General features: G+C 37.8%; 1 protein-coding gene across 1 annotated transcript in view; it reads left to right on the top strand.

Annotated features, from left to right (window-relative positions):
- Positions 1–13,228, top strand: part of POLI (DNA polymerase iota) — a 61,961-nt gene extending 48,733 nt beyond the window's left edge. The window contains exons 9-10 of the mRNA XM_042780236.1: positions 6,268–6,473; positions 12,437–13,228. Coding sequence (XP_042636170.1) covers positions 6,268–6,473; positions 12,437–13,228 — 998 coding nt within the window. The remainder of the gene's footprint in view (positions 1–6,267; positions 6,474–12,436) is intronic.
- The last annotated feature ends 6,313 nt before the right edge of the window (positions 13,229–19,541 follow it).

The following is a 19,541-nucleotide window of genomic DNA, read 5'->3' as shown; positions in this document are numbered from 1 at the left end:
GTATATGTGAACTGCTGTATGAAAAGTGAATTTACTCTGTAAATCTTCACCCAAATCCTAATAAAAAAATAAATAAATAAATAAATAAAAGAAATGCTTAAGGAAGCCCTTCCAATAGAGAACCCACAATAGAGATCAACAAAATCAGGATGTGTGACATCAACACTAAAACCAAATCAGAAATAGAAACTCAAAATAAAACCATAAACCATTATACACTAAAAATCAAGGAAACCAATCTGCATACAAAAACAGCAACTAACCTAATAGAGGGAATAAAACTTCTAGGTACAAACTTCCAAATGGAGAGGAAAACAGGACAATGTCCTCATAGAACAGACTGTTCTAAAAATGTAGAGACAAGAATTCATTCCAAGGTAACCACATAGGAAATTAACAGTCCCACTGAACAAATCCAGAAGGAAGGAAAACATATGGGTGTAATAAGCACAAAACCAACAATAAAGAAGAAAAGAGAGCAAGTATTTGACAACAAATCAAACTCAGCACAGAAAAGTATATGGACCAAGGAAACACCAACAACACGACAAAAAAACAATAGAATGACAGCAATCAATTCTTACCTATCACTAATTACACTCAATGTGAATGCACTAAATGCACCAGTCAAGAGAAAGAGAGTGGCAGACTGGATAAGAAAAGAAGACCCATCAATATGCTGCCTACAAGAGACCCACCTTAGACACAAAGATAAAAACAAATTAAGAATTAGGGGGTGGAAAAAAATATACCAAGCCAACGATAATCAAAAAAGAGCAGGGGTGGAAATATTAAATTCTGATAAAATAGACTTTAAGGTGAAAAACAACATAAGAGACAAAGAAGGACATTATATGATGTTTAAAGGGTCAATTGACAAAGAAGACATTACAATAATAAATATTTATGCACCTAATGAGTGCTCCAAAATATGTGAAGTAAATGCTAATTGAATCAAAAGGGAAAATAGGCAACTCTACAATAGTAGTAGGAGACTTTTAACATACCACTTTAAAGGAGGGACAGACCAACTAGAAAAAAGCTCAACAAAGATACAGAAGAACTCAATAACACAATCATTCAACGCAACCTCATAGACATATACAGAGCATTTCACCCAACAAAAGCACAATTCTTCTTCACCAGTGCACATGCCTCCTTCTCCAGAATAGATCATATGTTAGGACATAAAACAAGTCTCAATAAATTAAAAAAAAACAAACATTAAAATACTACAAAGCATCTTCTTGGAACACAATACTATAAACTTAGAAATCAATAATAGGAAGATCAAGGAAAAAACATCAAATGTGGAAGCTGAACAATTCACTACTCAAAAACTACTGGGTAACAGAATAAAAAGTGAACTAAAAAAAATTACTAGAAACAAACGAGAATGAAGATACATCATACCAAAACCTATGGGACACAGCAAAAGCAGTACTCAAAGAGGTCAGTTTATAGCAATAAATGCATACATCAAAAAAGAGGAAAGAAACAAAACCAATACTCTAAGTCAACAACTTCAACAACTAGAAAAAGAACAACAAAAGAACCTTACAGTATCTAGAAGTAAGGAAATAATAAAGATTAGAGCACAAATAAATGAAACAAAAACAAAAAACATAGAGAAAATCAAGAAAACAAAAAGCTGGTTCTTTCAAAAGATTAACAAAATCGATAAACCATTGGCAAATTAACAAAAGAAAAGAGAGAGAAGATGCACATTATAAGAATAGTAAACGAAAAGGTGTCATCACAACAGAACCAACTGAAATAAAAAAGATACTGACAGAATATTATGAAAAACTGTACTCCAACAGATTTGAGAACCTAGAAGACATAAGACAATTTTCTACAATCACAAAACCTATCTAAACTATCCCACTCAGCAATAGAATACTTGAACAGACCCATAATAAAAGGAAAAATTGAGGTCATAAAAAAAAAAAAACTCCCCACAAAGAAATGTCCTGGCCCTGATGGCTTCACTGGAGAATTTTACCAAATACTCAGAGAAGAGCGGACACCTATACTACTCAAGCTGTTCCAGAACATAGAAAAAGATGGAATACTCCCAAACTCATTTTATGAAGCAAGTATAACACTAATATCAAAACCAGGGAAAGACACCACTAAAAAGGACAACTACAGACCAATATCCCTCATGAACATAGATGCGGAAAACTTCAGCAAAATCCTAGCCAACAGAATCCAACAACATACCAAACAAATAATAACATCCTGACCAAGTGGGATTCATACCAACTATGCAAGGGTGGTTTGACATCAGAAAAACAATCAGTGTAATTCACTACATAAACAAAACAAAAGAATCATATGATTATATCAATTGATGCAGAAAAGGCATTTGATAAAATCCAACACTTGTTCCTGTTCAGAATTCTCAGCAAAATAGAGATAGAAGGGAAATTCCTCAACATAGTAAAAGGCATATATGCAAAGCCAACATCCAACATCATTATTAATGGAGAAAGACTCAAGACATTCTTCTTAGAGACAAGAACCAGACAGGGATGCCCTCTGTTACCACTTCTATTTAACATTATATTGGAAGTTCTGGCCAGGGCAATAAGGCAAGAACAAGAAATAAAAGGCATACAAATTGGCAAAGAGGAAGTAAAACTATCTCTATTTGCGGACAATATGATCCTGTACATAGAAAACCCAAGGGACTCGACAAAACAACTACTGGAACTAATAGAGAGGTTCAGCAAAGTGGCAGGATGCAAAGTGGCAGGTTAACATCCGAAATCGGTTGGATTCCTCTACTCCAACAAAAAGTCCTCTGATAAAGAAATAAGGGAAACAATACCATTTACAATTGTTGTTGTTGTTGTTATGTGCCCTCGAGTCGGCCCCGACTCATAGCGACCCCTCCTTGGTTTTCTGAGGCAGTATCACTACGGAAGTAGGATTGCTCCTTCCGAGGAGTGGCTGGTGGGTTTGAACCGCCAGCCTTCTGGTTAGCAGTCAAGTGCTTTAGCCACTATGCTACCAGAGGTCCTAAAAAGATAAAATATCTATGAATAAACTTTACCAGAGACACAAAAGACCTATACAAAGAAAACTATAAAACACTACTACAAGAGATAAGGGCACTACATAAATGGAAGAACCTGCCTTGTTCATGGATAGGTAGACTGAATATTATGAAAATGTCAATACTACTATTGTGAAAATGGCAGTGTACACATTTAATGCAATCCTGATCCAGATACCAACACAATTTTTTAAGGACATGGAAAAACCAATTACTAACTTCATATGGAAAGAAAAAAGACCTTGGATAAGGAGAGCATTTCTGAAGAAGAAGAACAAAGTGGAAGGTCTCACACTGCCGGATCTTAAAGCCTACTATACTGCCACAGTATTCAAAACAACGTGGTATTGGTACAATGATAGACAGATAGACCAATGGAACAGAATTGAAAGTCCAGATATAGACCCATCCATCTGTGGACAGCTGATTTGGACAAAGGTCCAAAACCCATTAAATGGGGAAGAGATAGTCTCTTTAACAAATGGTGCTGGCAGACTGGATGTCCACTTGCAGAAAAATGAAACAGTTTATACCATACCTCACCCCATACACAAAACAAACTCAAGCTGGATCAAAGACTTAAATGTAAAAGCCAAAACTATAAAATTCATCAAAGATAAAATAGGGGCAAATCTGGGGGCCCTAATTTATGTCATAAATAGACTATCAAGCGTAACCCAGAATGCACAGGAGGTAGAAGAGAAACTAGATGACTGGGACTTTTAAAAATTAAATTCTTATGCCCATTGAAAGACTTCGTCAAAAAGGTAAAAAGAGAACCTACAGATTGGGAGAAAATATTTGCCTATGACATACCTGATAAAGGATTTACCTCCAAAATATATAGAAAACTTCAACACCTCAACACCAAAAAGACAAATAATTCATAAATGGGCAAAAGACTTGAACAGACACTACACCCTAGATGATATACTGGTGACCACCAAACACATGAGGAATTACTCATGATCATTAGTCATTAGGGAGATGCAAATTGGAACAACAATGAGATATCTCACCTCAGCAATAAGAGCAAAATTCAACAGGACAGAAAATAAATGCTGGCGAGGTTGCGGAGAGATTGGAACTCTTGTGCACTGCTGGTGGGATTGTAAAATGGTACAACCTTTGTGGCATGCAGTATGGCATGGTTTTTTCCTTAAAAAAAAACTGGAAATAGAAATACCATTTGACCCAGCAATTCCATTACTAGGAATATATCCTAAAGAGGTGAGAGATAGTGCACGAATAGACATATGCACACCTACGTTCATTGCAGCACAATTCACTATAGCAAAGAGATGGAAACAGCCTAAATGCCCATCAGTGGATGAGTGGATAACCAAATTATGATATATGCACACAATGGAATACTGTGCTACATTAAAAAACAATGGGATACATGAATCATTTCACAGTGTGGATAAGCCTGGAGGACATTATGCTGAGTGAAATAAGTCAATTCCAAAAGGACAAGAACTGTATGAGCCCATTACTGTAAAAAGACAAAGAAAGGTTTGCTTGGGAAAGGGAACTCACTTTGTAGGTTACTGGGGTGGGGAGGGATTAATTTTGGTATAGTTGAGGCCCACACACTGACGTAGGTAAGGGAAGGGATGTATGGAGAGTCTGTGACATTAGGAGAGTCTGATAACATTAGGAAAAGGGAGGACACCGAATTGTACACATAGGAGATAGATGACAGATGCTAATACCAACCAGTATGCCCACAATACTGCATTACCATTAACACCAAACACCAGGCTATGGATAAACACATAAACACCTGAGAGGATCAGATGGGGGTCAGTGAACAGGACTATACTCTAGACCAAGGATAGATTCAGCTGAGGCTAATCTTGCACAGATACCAGTGATACAGAATATCAGCAATCCTTAGAGAAACAACAGAAGACTGACACAGAGTAATCCCTCACAGACAACCAGACACTATGGGAGAGAGATCCAACAGATTTACCATCTCAGGACCATAGTACTGGGGACACCAGACTCAGTTGGCACAACAAAATACATAAAAAATCTTGTTCCTCATCCTACATTGGTGAGTAGCGACTGGGGTCTTAAAAGCTTTCAAGCAGCCATCTGAGATGCAGCTAATGGTCTCCTATCATCAGAAGCGAAGAAGAGTGCAAAACAACAAGGGCACTTGGAAGCAATCAGCCCTAGGACATGATGGCCCTTGAGACCAGAAGAACTAGATGGTACCCGGCTACCAAGCCAATCACTGAGGAAAGGATAAAATCTGGAGACCTGGATAGAGTGGGAGGAAAAATGTGGAACAAAATCCAAACACTCAATAATGACCAGAATTCCTGGTGGCATGGAGTCTGGTAAGACCCCCAATACTATGGTCGTGGGATACATTCTGGCCTGGAATAAAGCTCACTCCCAAGGGCTGGCTTTCAGCCTAATAGTAAACAAGATGTACATGCAGACACTCAACCCAGGGTGACACACCCACATACTCTATGGTAATGCAGCCCTTGGAGTAGTTGACCACAGGGCACCAGAGGGGCAACATTCACAGGGAGGAAATGCAGGACAAACAGGAGTGTATAACTGTGAGGGGTACTGGGGGAGGGTTACTGAGCAGGGAGGTGAGGAGACTGAGTTAGGGTTGGGCATGGTAAATGGTGAGGGAAACTAAATGTACACGTAATGTTGAATGTAAAACAAACTCTTAAAATAAAAAATTAAATAGTAATTTTATTTATTTATACTGAGTCTAATAGATTTATTATTTAGTACTTTTTGAGTCAATTTTGGTAATTTATGGCTTTCTGGAAATTTTTATATTTTATACAAACCAAAAAAAAAAACCTCACTGCTGTCAAGTCAATTAGACTCATAGCAACCCCTCCTTGAGTTTCCAAGGCTATATCTTTATGGAAGTAGATTGCCCAACCTTCCTTCCAAGGAGTGGCTGGTGGGTTTGAATCACCAGCCTTCTGGTCAGCAGTCTAAATTTTGTTGTGGAATAGATAATATGTTTTACAATACTTTTAATTTTTGTATCGTCTATAGTGATAGTTACAGATTTTGGAAATTTTTGTATTCTCTTTTTTTTTGGGTCATTTTAGCTAAATGTTTATTAGTTTTGTTTATCTTTTTTAAGAATTACCTCTTATTATTAGTTATGATATAGTACATTTAGACATTTTCTTCTTAAACATTTTATTTAGGGAACTATGATGTGATACCTCCAATGGTTGATATACTTATGAAACTTTTTCGAAATATGGTGAATGTGAAGATGCCATTTCACCTTACCCTTCTAAGTGTGTGTTTCTGCAATCTTAAATCATTGCAAACTGCTAAGAAAGGAACTATTGACTATTATTTAACATCAACATTATCAACAACTTCACACTCTGGCAAACACAGTTTCGTAAGTATACTCTTTTTTCTTTCTTTTTTTTTTTTTAAAGTTTTGTAAGTATGCTCTTACTAGAATTGTAGGGCTAAGGTACAAATCTAAGTTTGGTTTAACTGATGTAATTTAGAGATTGTTTTTGGTGAAATTATTTGAATGATTTACTAGTTTATAGTATCTCTCATACATTGTTTTGTTCAGCTTTTACATGTATATGAGGTGATTCAACAAGGTCAGGCACACTTAAGTCATCGATTGCTTTTTACAACTTTAAAGGGGTCTTTTGCAGCAGATTTGCTCAGGGCACTATATCATTTGATGTTTCAAGTGTTGTATCCATGGAGTCAGTAATGTTGATCCACGTAGAATGAAATCCTTGTCAACTGTAGTTCTTTTCCATTTTTCATGATGTTGTTTATTGGTCCATTGTGAGGATTTTTACTTTCTTTATATTCAGGCATAATCTATACTGAAGGCTGTAGTCTTTTATTTACATCAGTAACTGCTTCAAGTCTTCTTAGTTTTCAGCAAGCAAAGTTGTATCATCTGCACATCTCAAGTTGTTAGTAAGTCTTCTTACAATCCTGATGCCATGTTTTTCTTCATATAGTCCAGTTTCACAGATCATTTATTTGTTCAGCTTACAGATTGAATAAGTAAGGTGAAAAACACTGCCACACACCTTTTCCAATTTTGAACCATCTAGTATCTCCTTGTTCTGTTCAAATGACTGACTCTTGATTGAAGTGTAGTTTCTGTATGAGCATAATTAAGTGTTCTGGAATTCTCATTCTTGGTAATGTTGTCCATAATTTGTTATAGTCCACACATAAATGCTACATTCAAATTTTGATGTAAAGAATATTGAATATACCATTGACTTCCAAAAGAACAAACTAGTCTTAGAAGAAATAAAACCAGAATGTGCCATAGAACCAAAGTGAGATTTTTACTCACTTCCTTTGGCTACATCATCAGGAAAGACAAATCACTAGAAAAGTACATCACACTTGGTAGAGGGTCAGCAAAAATGAGAGAAAGCCTCAATGAGATGATTTGACACAATAGCCACAACAGTGGACACAAACATATCAGTGATCATGAAGGTAGCACAGGAATGGGCAGTGTTTCCTTCTGATATACATAAGGTTGCTACCAGTTGGAGTCTACTTGCAACTAACAAGAACAACATATATTACATTTACTCGTCTTAACTCTATGTAATATGATCAAGGAAGAAGATATAAGAATTGCTATGTAAACGCATACCCATGTTCATAGCAGCACTATTTACAATAGCAAAAAGATGGTACATACACACAGTGGAATACTATGCAATCCTAAAGAAAAATGTAGAATCAGCAAAACACCGCATAATGTGGATGAACTTGGAGGACATTATGCTGAGTGAAATAAGACAACCACAGAAGGACAAATATTGTATTAGTCCGTTATTGTAAAAAGTCAAGGAAAGGTTTATATATGGAAGGAAATTTTCTTTATTGGTTACCAGGGGTGGGAGGGGAGGGGAGGGAACACTGTTAGATAGTTAGAGATAAGTATTGATTTGGGTGAAGAGAAGGGCAATGTACCAAATGTGAGCGATCAACATGGTGGCATCGAGGAAGAGGAAGACAGAGAGAAGTACATGGGAGTTGCAGACAATAGAGATGAACCCTTTTGAACATATAGTACTGCATTGTCAGTGAAGACAAACAGGTATATGGGTGGATAGATGGGTGGACAGGCTGAACTATTAGGTATGTCTAAGCAGGGGGGAGTGTGCCCAAGACCATATACAGGGTTGGCAGACAATGGTTCTACAAGTGTATTAGTATATTCTGTAAGAATTCCCAGGTGTATAGTAGATCTGACAGAGCATAAGGTTGTAGTCACTTCTTGGTCACAGCCAGCTACCCGGAGGGAGCAAGTAGTTGAACCTGTGGGCTTGGGACCATAGTCACAGGGGACATCAAGCTCAGTTGGCATAACATACTACACAGAACAATGTTCCACATCCTACTTTGGCGAGTAGCGACTGGGATCTTAAAAGCTTGCAAGCTGCCATCTAGATGCAACGATGGGTCTCTCTTCATTCCAGAGCAAAGAAGAATGAAGAAAACCAAAGACTGATGGAAAGAATTAGTCCTTGTGACTGGTACACCATGCGATCCGCAGCCTACATGACTATGCAACCAGAAGAACTAGATGGTGCCCGGCTACCACTGTCAACCACTTGGAAGGGGATCTATGTAGGTGATCCTAGATAGAGAGGGAGAACAATGTGGAACAAAGCTCAAAATCATTTGGAAAAAAAAAAAAGCGTGTGTAGGGAGGCCAGGTTTGCTGGTCTGATAGAGACTGGTGGAACCACTGAGACTATGGCCCCTAGCTGTCCTTCAGGTCTGGAATTGAACCCACACCTATGGCTTCCAGCCAAACAAAAGACAGGCATATGAGTTGAACGAGGTAGATACACTCCTTGGTGAGAACAATCATGGGACAAACAAGGGATGTTTATGTACAGGGAGACAGCTCAGGGGGCAGGAGTGCATGGAAGGATGGAGGTAACTATCAAGTGGAAGTGGGAGGGGAGCTGTTGCATTGGGGTAAATTGTAGTCAATGTCATGAGACAAAGTGTATGCGAACTGCTGTATGGAAAGTGAATTTGCTCTGTAAACTTTCACCCAAATCATAATTTTAAAAAAAAATTAAAAAAAGAATCAGAACATGGAATGCACAAAGTATGAATGTAGGAAAATTGGAAGTTGTAAAAAATGACATGGAACACGAAAAGATCAATATATCCTAGACATTAGACAGCTGAAATGGACTGGTATTGGCCATTTTGAATCAGACATTCGTATTTTCTACTGTGTCAGGAATGACAGATTGAAGAGGAATGGCATTGTATTCATCGTCAAAAAGAACATTTCAAGATCTATCCTGAAGTACAATGCTGTCACTGATAGGATAATATCCAAATGCCTACAAAGGAGACTAGTTAGTACTATTATTATTCATATTTACATACAAATCACTAAAACCAAAGATGAAGAAATTGAAGATTTTTACCAGCTTCTGCAGTGTGAGATTGACCAAACATGCAATCAAGATATTTTGATAATTACAGGTGATTGGAATGTGAAAGTTGAAAATGAAGAGGCATTGGTAGTAGGAAAACATGGCTTTGGTGATAGAAATGATGCTGGAGATCTCATGATAGAATTTTGCAAGACCAATGACTGACTTACTGCAAATACCATTTTTTTTAACAACGTAAATAGCAACTGTGCCTGTGGACCTCACCAGATTTGCACTTGGTGGTATCAAATAGACAACATCTGTGGAAAGAGGTGATAGAGTAGCTCAGTATTATCAGTCAGAACAGGGTCAGGAGCTGACTGTGGAACAGATCACCAACTGCTCATTTGCAAGTTCAAGTCGAAGCTTAAGAGAATTAAAACAAGTTCACAAAAGCCAAAATATGACCTTGATTATATCCCAGTTGAAGTTAGAGACCATCTGAATAGATTTGATGCATTGAACACCAGTGGCTGAAGATGAACCAAGTTATGTGATGACATCAAGAACATCCTACATGAAGAAAGCAAAAGATCTTTAAAAAGACAAGAAAGGAGGAAAAGACCAAAATGGGTGTCACATGAAGACTCTGAAACTTGCTTTTGAACATGAGAGTAGCTAAAGCAAATGGAAGAAATGATAAAAGACCTGAACTAAAGATTTCAAAGGCCAGCTTGAGAAGACAAAATAAAATATCACAAGGACATGTTCAAGGACCTGGAGTTAGAAAACCAAAAGGGAAGAACATGCTCTGCATTTCTCAGGCTGAAAGAACTGAAGAAAAAATGGAAGCCTCAAATTGCAATATTGGATTCTGTGGGCAAAATACTGGATGATGCAGGAAGCCTCAAAAGATGGAAGGCATACGTAGAGTCACTGTACCAAAAAGAATTGGTTGATGATCTGCCATTTCAGGAGGTAGCATATGATCAAGAAACAGTGGTATGGAAGGAAAACTCCAGGTGCACAGAAGGAATTGACAGAATACCCATTGAGATGTAACAAACAGATGCAGCACTGGAGGTGCTTACTTGTGTATGCCAAGAAATTTGGAAGACAGATACCTGGCCAAATGACTGGAAGAGATCCAGATTTGTGCCCTTTCCAAAGAAAAGGTGATCCAATAGAATGTGTAAATTACTGAACAGTGTAATTAGTATCACACACAAGTGAAATTTTGCTGAAGATGATTAAAAAATGATTGCAGCAGTATATTGACAGGGAACTTCCAGAAATGCAAGTTCAATTTAGAAGAGGATGTGGAACGAGGGATATCATTGCTGATGTCAGATAGATCTTGGCTGAAAGCAAAAACATACCAGAAAGATGTCTACCCATGTTTTATTGACTATTGCAAAGGCATTCGTTGGACTCTGTGGTTCATAACAAATTATGGGTAACATTGCAAGGAATGGGAATTCCAGAACACTTAATTGTGCTCCTGACAAACCCGTACATAAACCAAGAGGCAGTCGTTAGAACAGAACAAGGGGATTCTGCATGGTTTAAAATCAGGAAGGCTGTGCGTCAGAGTTGTTTCCTTTCATCATACTTATTCAGTCTCTATGCTGAGAAAATAATCTGGGAAGCTGGGCTATATGAAGAAAGCAGCATCAGGATTGGAGGAAGTCTCATTAACATCCTGCAATATGCAGATTACATGATCTTGACTGATGAAACTTAAGACTTGAAGGCACTTAGTGATGCAAATTATTTTAATCTCTGACTTCTATTTATTAACTGTAATTTTAAAAGGCATTTTTTCTTTTTAATCTATAGAAGGGGATTAAAGGTCCCTAGTTTATCAGAGGTGTTAGAGGACTAAATATAAGTGAAATCACCTTGTGTATGTCTGGCACACAATGGAAGCTTAATAAATATTTTGGCCTTAATCCCTTCTCCTTTCTTTCTTTCTTTTTTTTGCAATTACTATGAGTCGGGGCCGACTTGATGGCACATAACAACAACAACAACATTGGGTTGATGTTTACTGAGTTAAATTTGGCTGTGTGTACATTTTTATATTGCTTAAAACTAGAGGGGAAAATTTAGTGAAAAACTTTACATAGAAAAATTATACAACTAGAATTGAAGACTTTTTAAAATTTTCATGTCAGGTAAGGATAAACTCATTACATCTTAATATTGATGTTGGATTTTTACTATAGAGGTATTTTTTCTTTCTGTTAAATGTTACACTTCAGAATAATAATTTTTAGAAAACCTTTCCTTGATAGGCCGTGCATACATTTTTATATATTTATTTTTTTTAAATGCTTTTAGGCTAGTCATTCTTCTAAGGAGCTCTGGTGGTGTAGTACCTAAGGCATTTGACTGCTAATCAGAAGGCTGGTGGCTCAAACCTACCAGCCACTCCGTGGAAGGAAGACTGAGCAATCTACTTCTGTAAAGATTTAATAATAATAACAATAATAATTCTTCTAGGGTATCTTTTTCTATTCACAGAATTAGAAGTTTCAGTACATGATTATTAAGGTCTTTTCCAGGTTCCAAATGCATTCTTAAGTTCTGGCTCTGTGCCATCTAAGAAGGAAACCTCTTCTTAGAGAACAAAGATTCATATGGTAATTACTGATTGTTTTGGTTTAATCATCTCTAAAACTCACTGCAGTCCCTCCTTGGGTTTCCGAGGCGGTATCTCTACGGAAATAGATTGTCCAGTCTTCCTTCTGAGGAGTGGCTGGTGGATTTGAACCATAGCCTTCTTTAGTAGTCAGATGCTTTAGGTACTATAGGAACTGAGCAAAAAGAATTAAAGTTGTTCAGTATGTCAGAAACATCTTGTCAGATAATAGCTACAAACACACTTCAGGAGCATGGATACTAAAGGAATATCAGATATCTGAATGACTCTTTTATCTTTGTATTCTAGACAACGAAAGACACTCATGCAGAAGATTTTTCAGAAGACAAAGAAATAAACCAGAATTTTCCACCAAGTGGAAAAATCAAAAGTGCAAGAACTGGGGAGTCTCCACTTGATACTCCAAATTTTTCTAAAGAAAAAGCTATTAATGAACTCCCACTCCATTCACTTCCTGAGAGGATCGACCAAGAAGTTTTTAAGCAACTTCCAGTAGATATTCAAGAAGAAATACTTTCTGGAAAATCTAGAGAAAATTTTCAAGGGAAAGGAAGTTTGAGTTGTCTGTTACATGCTTCTAGCAGATTATCTTTCTTTTCTAGAAAACAAATGCAAGATACTCACTCAGATCCTAGAGATCATTCATGCAGTAGCAAACAGGTATCCTCTGTCTCTCCCTGTGAACCAGGAACATCAGGCTTAAGTTGCAGTAGTTCCTCTTATCTGTCTAGCCAAAAGAATCATGAAGATGAACAAATGAGACAAGGACCTAAAGATTCTCAAGGTTTCCACTTTTCAAATATGAACCCTGTTGTATCTGTTGTCCATTCATTTCCAAATTTGCAAAGTGAGCAACTTTTTTCCAAAGACCATATTACAGGTAGCCATAAGCAGCCTGTAGCAAAAGTCTCTCAAGAAGGATGTATCGAAAATAGGCAGCAAAGTTCTGCTGAGGAGAAAATTACTTTTCCTTCTGATGTTGATCCTGAAGTTTTCTATGAACTACCAGAAGAAGTACAAAAAGAGCTGTTGGCTGAGTGGAAGGGAACAGGATTATATTTCCAGCTTGCACATAAATAGCTATGTCCAGAAAAAGAAAGATCTAAAAGGCAAGGGAAGTGCCATTGTTCTTAGATTAGCAACTTGTTATCCTCTTGTAAATTAAACATTAATAGATACTCGTAATGTAGAAATCTAGTGTACAGTGTTTCAGATAAGGCAAGAATTGTCACAGGAAGTAAATTCCTACACAAAGCATAAAAATATTCATAACAGATCATGTAAAATATTAATCTTATTTCTAAAGCTATTTTATACTGTTTTTCAATAAACATATCATGAGTCGTATTAGTTCATTTTCCATTAATGAGGAGGAAGATGTATATGCTGATAAAATAGGTTAACAAAATCATTGCTATGCTAATAGCAAAGAACAATTTTTTTTCTTTGAAATATGGAATAATTCACATTAGGAGACAGACAAATAAGAAATCCAGTTGCCAACTAATTTTTTAAAAATGTAGCTGTCTTTGATTCAAATACTACATACAATTTAGTGAGTTGATTTTTTAAAAATACCAAAACATTGCATGTTCAATTAATGCTTCTTGGTATACTGAGAACCTATTACAATGCCCAGCACACAGAAGGCACTCAATAAATATTGAACGAATTGTGGAACAGAGCCCAGGTAGGCAGTATACAGGCAGTGGATGTAGTGTGGAATAGAATGTTAGAAGGACCACTACATACAAGGAGATTAAGGGAAAGAGGGACACCAGAAATGCAAGGTAAATGGTGGATAATCAAACCACGTAGCCAACGTTTGGGTGTGAAAGCAGTGGATTAGCTGTCCTTTCATTTTGGGGGGGAGAGAGCAGCTCTTCTCTATGGCAGTATACAGTTGCTAAATTGGTAGATGTCCGCTCTCAGTGCCACTGTCTTCCCCTTTTGCCTGCCTGGTTCAAAATTGGATGTAAGGTTGAAGACAACCTTCCCTAGTCAGCAATATCAGCATCTTCTGAGAAATGCAAATTCTACAAATAGAAATTCCCTGGCCTTGTGTCCGGAAAAGCAAACTAGTTGCTGCTGAGTTTATTCCAGCTCATGGAGACCTAAGGTGTTGCAGAATACAGCTGTGCTTCATAGAGTTTTTACGGCTGTGACCTTTTGGAAGCAGATGACCAGATGCCAGTGGGTAGTTTTGGTTACTCGAGTGCTTAACCCACCCAGACCTAATTTAGACCTGCCTACTGAATCAGAATCTTTTCGAGATCATCACAAATACTGACTGATGCCTATTTCATCTTTGAAGCTAGTACCAAGAAACCAAGACTTAAGAAAGTGGCTTGTGTGTGAGTCAAGGATGCAGCTGAGACATGAGCTGGTAGTTTCCTGGTTTTTTTTCCTAGTTCTGTTCCTTTGTTGATTATGTATATTGTTAATATCTTTCAATAAGCAGGCGTTAATTACATACACACACACACAACACACATAAATAAGGAGCTCTGGTGGCATACTGCCTAAGGCATTTGACTACTAATGAGAAGGTTGGTGGTTCAAGCCCACTAGCCACTCCAAGGAAGGAAGATGGGGCAATCTTCTTCCATAAACGTTTACCACCTCGGTAAAGATTGAAGACTTAATTTGCAAGACATATCCTATGAAGCTATTTCTAGAACACAAGAAAGTATCCTATTCCACTGGTTTAGGGGAGAAACAAAGTCACAGTCCAGTTCTTAAGTTTATAGCCTTTGATAAAGGATAAAAACAAATGTCAATAGAAGTGGCAGGAGACCACCCCCGAGAGATGCACCCCCTAGATCAATCAACCACGAAACATCAGAAGGGCAGCATTTGTATGGGGGAAAGCAGGACAGACAGGAACGCATAGAGGAGGGCCCAAGGAAGGGCTAATCACAGGGAGGAGTGCTTTTTATGGTTGGGGATTGTAATTGGATCCTGAAACCAAATGTGTGAACTGTTGTGAGTAAAACATACTTGCATTGTAAATTTGCACCCACATCACAATTTTTAAAAAAAGGGAAGGGGTAACTGGGGAGGAAGTGGGAAGAGAGCTGTTGCATTGTGGGGATTGTGATCAATGTCATGAAACAAAATGTGTATGAACTGCTGTGTGGAAAATGAATTTGCTCTGTAAACTCACCCAAACACAATTTTAAAAAGTCATTGAATTGTACATGTAGAAATTGTTGAGTTGGTATATGTTGGTATGTGTGTATTTTCCACAATTAAAAACAAAAAAAAATAAATTACTAGAAATTTTAAAAAGCCATACTTGTCCAGAGACTCTCACAATGCTAGTACTTTTCAAACTGTAGGAAAACCAATTAAAAAATAATCAAAGCCAAGATAGGAAATGGTAGTGCTTATGGACACCAAATTTGGGGGTAGATAGAAGTCGAGCTTGTAATTGAAAATTGACTATAAATGTAAAGCTGCTTCTTTCCTTGTTTACCAGGTAATACTAAATATAAAACAGAAAGTGTAGATTATTTAAAAAAGAAAAGGCTTGACAAAAATAAAGTACGCAGTACAGCTATTGGTCTCTACTTGCCTGTAGCAGAAGAGAAAGGAAACCAAAGACAAAAAACAGTCTACAGAATCAATTGCCTACACCAACAAACTATGGCCTCACCAAAGATCAAAAGAACTAGATGGTACCCGGCTACCACTCCAGACCATTCTTATCAGGCCCACAATAGATGATCCTGGGTAGAATGGGAGAAAATTGGAGAACACACAAAAAAAGAAAAGGCCAGACTTACTGCAGTAGCAGAGACCTGGGGGACTCAAGAGACTATTGCTCTGTTAAACTTTGAACTGAAACTATTCCTGGAGTTTACCTTTCAACTAAGTCACAGATTAGCTCATAAACGACATCACCTATGAGTACTGTGCGCCATTTATGTTGTTGTTAGGTGCTCTTGAGTCGGCTCCAACTCAGCTGCTCCATGTACAACAGAACGAAACACTGCCCAGTCGCGCCAACCTCACAGTCCTTGCTGTTATTGAGCCCATCATCGCAACACTGTGTCAATCCATCTCCTTGAGGGCCTTCCCCTTTTTTGCTGACTCTCCACTTTACCAAGCATGATATCCTTCTGCAGGGAATGGTCCCTTCTGACAACATGATCAAAGTAGCCATTCTTGCTTCCAGCGAGCATTCCGGCTGCACTTCTTCCAGGACAGATCTGTTCGTTCTTCTGACAGTCCAGATTACTTTCAATAACCACCAACACCACAACTCAAAAGCATCAACTCTTCTCTGGTCTTCCTTTTTCATTGTCCAGCTTTTGCATGTATATGAAGTGATTGAAAACACCATAGCGTGGGTAAGGTGCACCTTATTCTTCAGAGAGACTTCTTTGCTCTTCAGCACTTTAAAGAGGTCTTTTGCAGCAGATTTGCCCAGTGCAATGTCTTCTGATTTTTTGCTGCTTCCATTGGTGTTGATTGTGGAACCAAGTAATATGAAATCTTTGACAACTTCAATCTTTTCTCCATTTATTATGATACTGCTTATTGGTCCAGTTGTGAGGATTTGGGGGGGTTTATTTTTTTATGTTGAGGGGTAATCCATACTGCAGACTGTAGTCTTTAGTCTTCAGAAGTAAGTAGTTCGAGTCTTCTTAACTTTCAGCAAGCAAAGTTGTGTCATCTGCATATTGCAGGTTGTTAATTGTTAGGCTGAAGCAAAACCCAGGCCCCAAAATGTCAGTTAGCAGCTTCCTCTAGATGTCAGGCCCTGATGAGACAACCTGATAAGACAACCACAGTAACAGAACCCACCCAGACTGTAAAGTCCCATGCAGTGACAGACTTCCTCTTCTGAAGCCCCCTCATGCTAATTAAGTGCAGACCCCTGCTAACAGCTAATTGAACCCTGCCATTTCCTTAAAGGACCCTGTCACTCCCCTGCTGTCCCCAAACAGGTCCTCTCTGTGTCTATAAAAATCCATGCCCCCTGCCCGGGGGTGTGACTTCTCTAGCCCTGCTGTTAGGGCATGAGAACCTCGCCCGGGAGCGCCAATAAATTGCTGCTCTAAAACAACTCCGTGTCCTGGTGTCTTGGTAACTCAGCTTTACATTAATGAGTCTTCCTCCAATCCTGATGGCGCATTCTTCTTCATATAGTCCATCTTCTCAAATTATTTGCTCAGCATACAGATTGAATAACTTTGGTGAAATGATACAACCCTGGTGCACAACCTTCCTGAATTTAATCCATGCAGTATCCCCCATGTTTTGTTTGAATGACAGCCTCCTGGTCTATGTACAGGTTCCTCAGGAGCACAATGAAATATTTTGGCATTCCCATTCTTCCCAATTTTATCTACAATTTGTTATGATGCACACAGTCAAATGCTTTTGCATAGTCTTGATACATGCTACAATATAGATGGAGCTTGGACACATTGTGCTGAGTAAAATAAGTCAACCACAAAAGGACAAATACTGGATGACTTGACTTATATAAAAAAGGTCATGTTCTGTAAAATTCATAGTGATAGCTCTTCAAATGTTATTTCTTCTCTGTTCTTCTAGGACTCTGATTGGACAAATGATGAACTGCCTTATTCTAACTCTCATGACCCTTACCTCTTATTTTCCAAGAAAACAGAACATCTTGTTTCTTTCTGTGCTACACTTTGGGTAATTTCATCAGCTCTTTGTCTTCCGGTTCACTAAGTTGTTTTTCAGCAGTAGCTCATCAGCTATTTAAAACATTAACGATGATTTTTAATTTCAGTTTTTATGTTTTTCATTTGACTCATTTTTCTAAGTCTTCCTGTTTATTCATTGCATAAACAAACAAACAAAATAACAAACACTGCCAACGAGTCATAATGACCCCTCTTTAGGTTTCTGAGGCGGTGTCTCCACCGAAGTAGATCGCCCAATCTTCCTTCCAAGGAGTGGATGGTGGGTTTGAACCTCCAGCCTTCTGGTTAGCAGTCAAATGCCTTAGGCACTATGCCACCAGAGCTCCTATTCATTGCATAGTCTCTTGTAAATCCATATCTAATTTCCATAAATTCATACATATTTTATATTCTATTTCTAATCATTTCATTATTTTAAGTCTTTATAAATCTAAATTTATGGCTATCATTGTATATTAATGTGGCTTGACTTTTTCTGTGTGTGACTTAATCTGTGGGAAGACAAAATACCTAAATTTTGGATGTGTTCCTTAGATATGATTTGCATTTGTTTTTTCTTTGAGGTGTTAAAGCAGCCCCTTGCCATCACTGTAGCCTCTTCAAAGCTCCTGCCAGAATGCAGTTGTCTTAGTTTCAGCACCTGCACTTTGCTACTATCCTAAGTTTTTGTTACCAGTGGTCAGTCAATTACAGGCTTCTGTCAGCACTTGCCCTCAGAGCACTCAGCGCAACACCCGCCTTGCAAGCTGGATTCTGGCCTGATGCTTCCTGCTTCTTTCCTGCTTTTGTTTCAACATTTTTTTTTTTTTTTTCCCTCTCGTGTCTGTATAGAGGAGGAGAGCCTTGGAGATTTCTCTTATTTAATATATACCCTAGTAATTTAGTTAATAATTTCAAAGACTGTTTCTCTAGGATTTAGTGTTTTGTGGCAGGAGAACTCTCTGGGGAATTCCACCGTAGTTCTGAAGTGCAAGTCTATATGGTATTATTTCTGCCATCTTATTCTGTACCTTCTATTTTCCTTTTTTTTTCTGTTATGCGTCTTAGACCTATCTCTTCCTTGTCTTCTTTTTTGGACTGGTTGAGGATTGACTTATTTTTCTCTCTACTGACTTGAAAATTGAACATTCTATTACAAGTACTTTTATGATTACCTTTAAAATTTCAGCAGTTATTTGGCATTCAGATGGCTGAATAATTGAATAACTTCTTGAGCATCATTTATGGCATCCCTGAACTTGTGCATGAAATCCTCATGCCCATTACCAACATCTGATCAGGGTTAATGTTGCCAGTCACTAAATAAAGCATCACATTTAGATTTACTGTTAACTTCTGAATATTCACTTTCAGGTCTAGATAAACATTCTAGATGTAACAGAATGAAAATCTCCTCATGATAACAACAAAAAGACAACCCAATCGTAACATGGGCAATGTTCTTGAATAGACATTTCACCAAAGAGGACATTCAAATGGCCACTACACATGAATAGACAGATGCTCAATGTCATTAGTCATCAGAGGAGATACAAATAGAAACCACAATAAAATACCATTTCACTCCCATTAGGGTGGCTACAATAAAAAAAAAAAGAAAATAACAAATGTTGGCAAGGATGTGGGGAAATTTGAAGCCTTATCTCTTGATGTTGTTGTTGTTATGTGCCGTTGAGTCAAACCTGACTCATAGCGACCCCTCCTTG

The sequence above is a fragment of the Orycteropus afer genome, unplaced genomic scaffold, assembly GCF_000298275.1.
Source record: "Orycteropus afer afer isolate SDZICR_OR568_19922 unplaced genomic scaffold, OryAfe1.0 scaffold00029, whole genome shotgun sequence".
NCBI lineage: Eukaryota > Metazoa > Chordata > Mammalia > Tubulidentata > Orycteropodidae > Orycteropus > Orycteropus afer.
The sequence above is the reverse complement of the archived record's forward strand: the minus strand, read 5'-3'. Positions and strand labels throughout refer to the sequence as shown.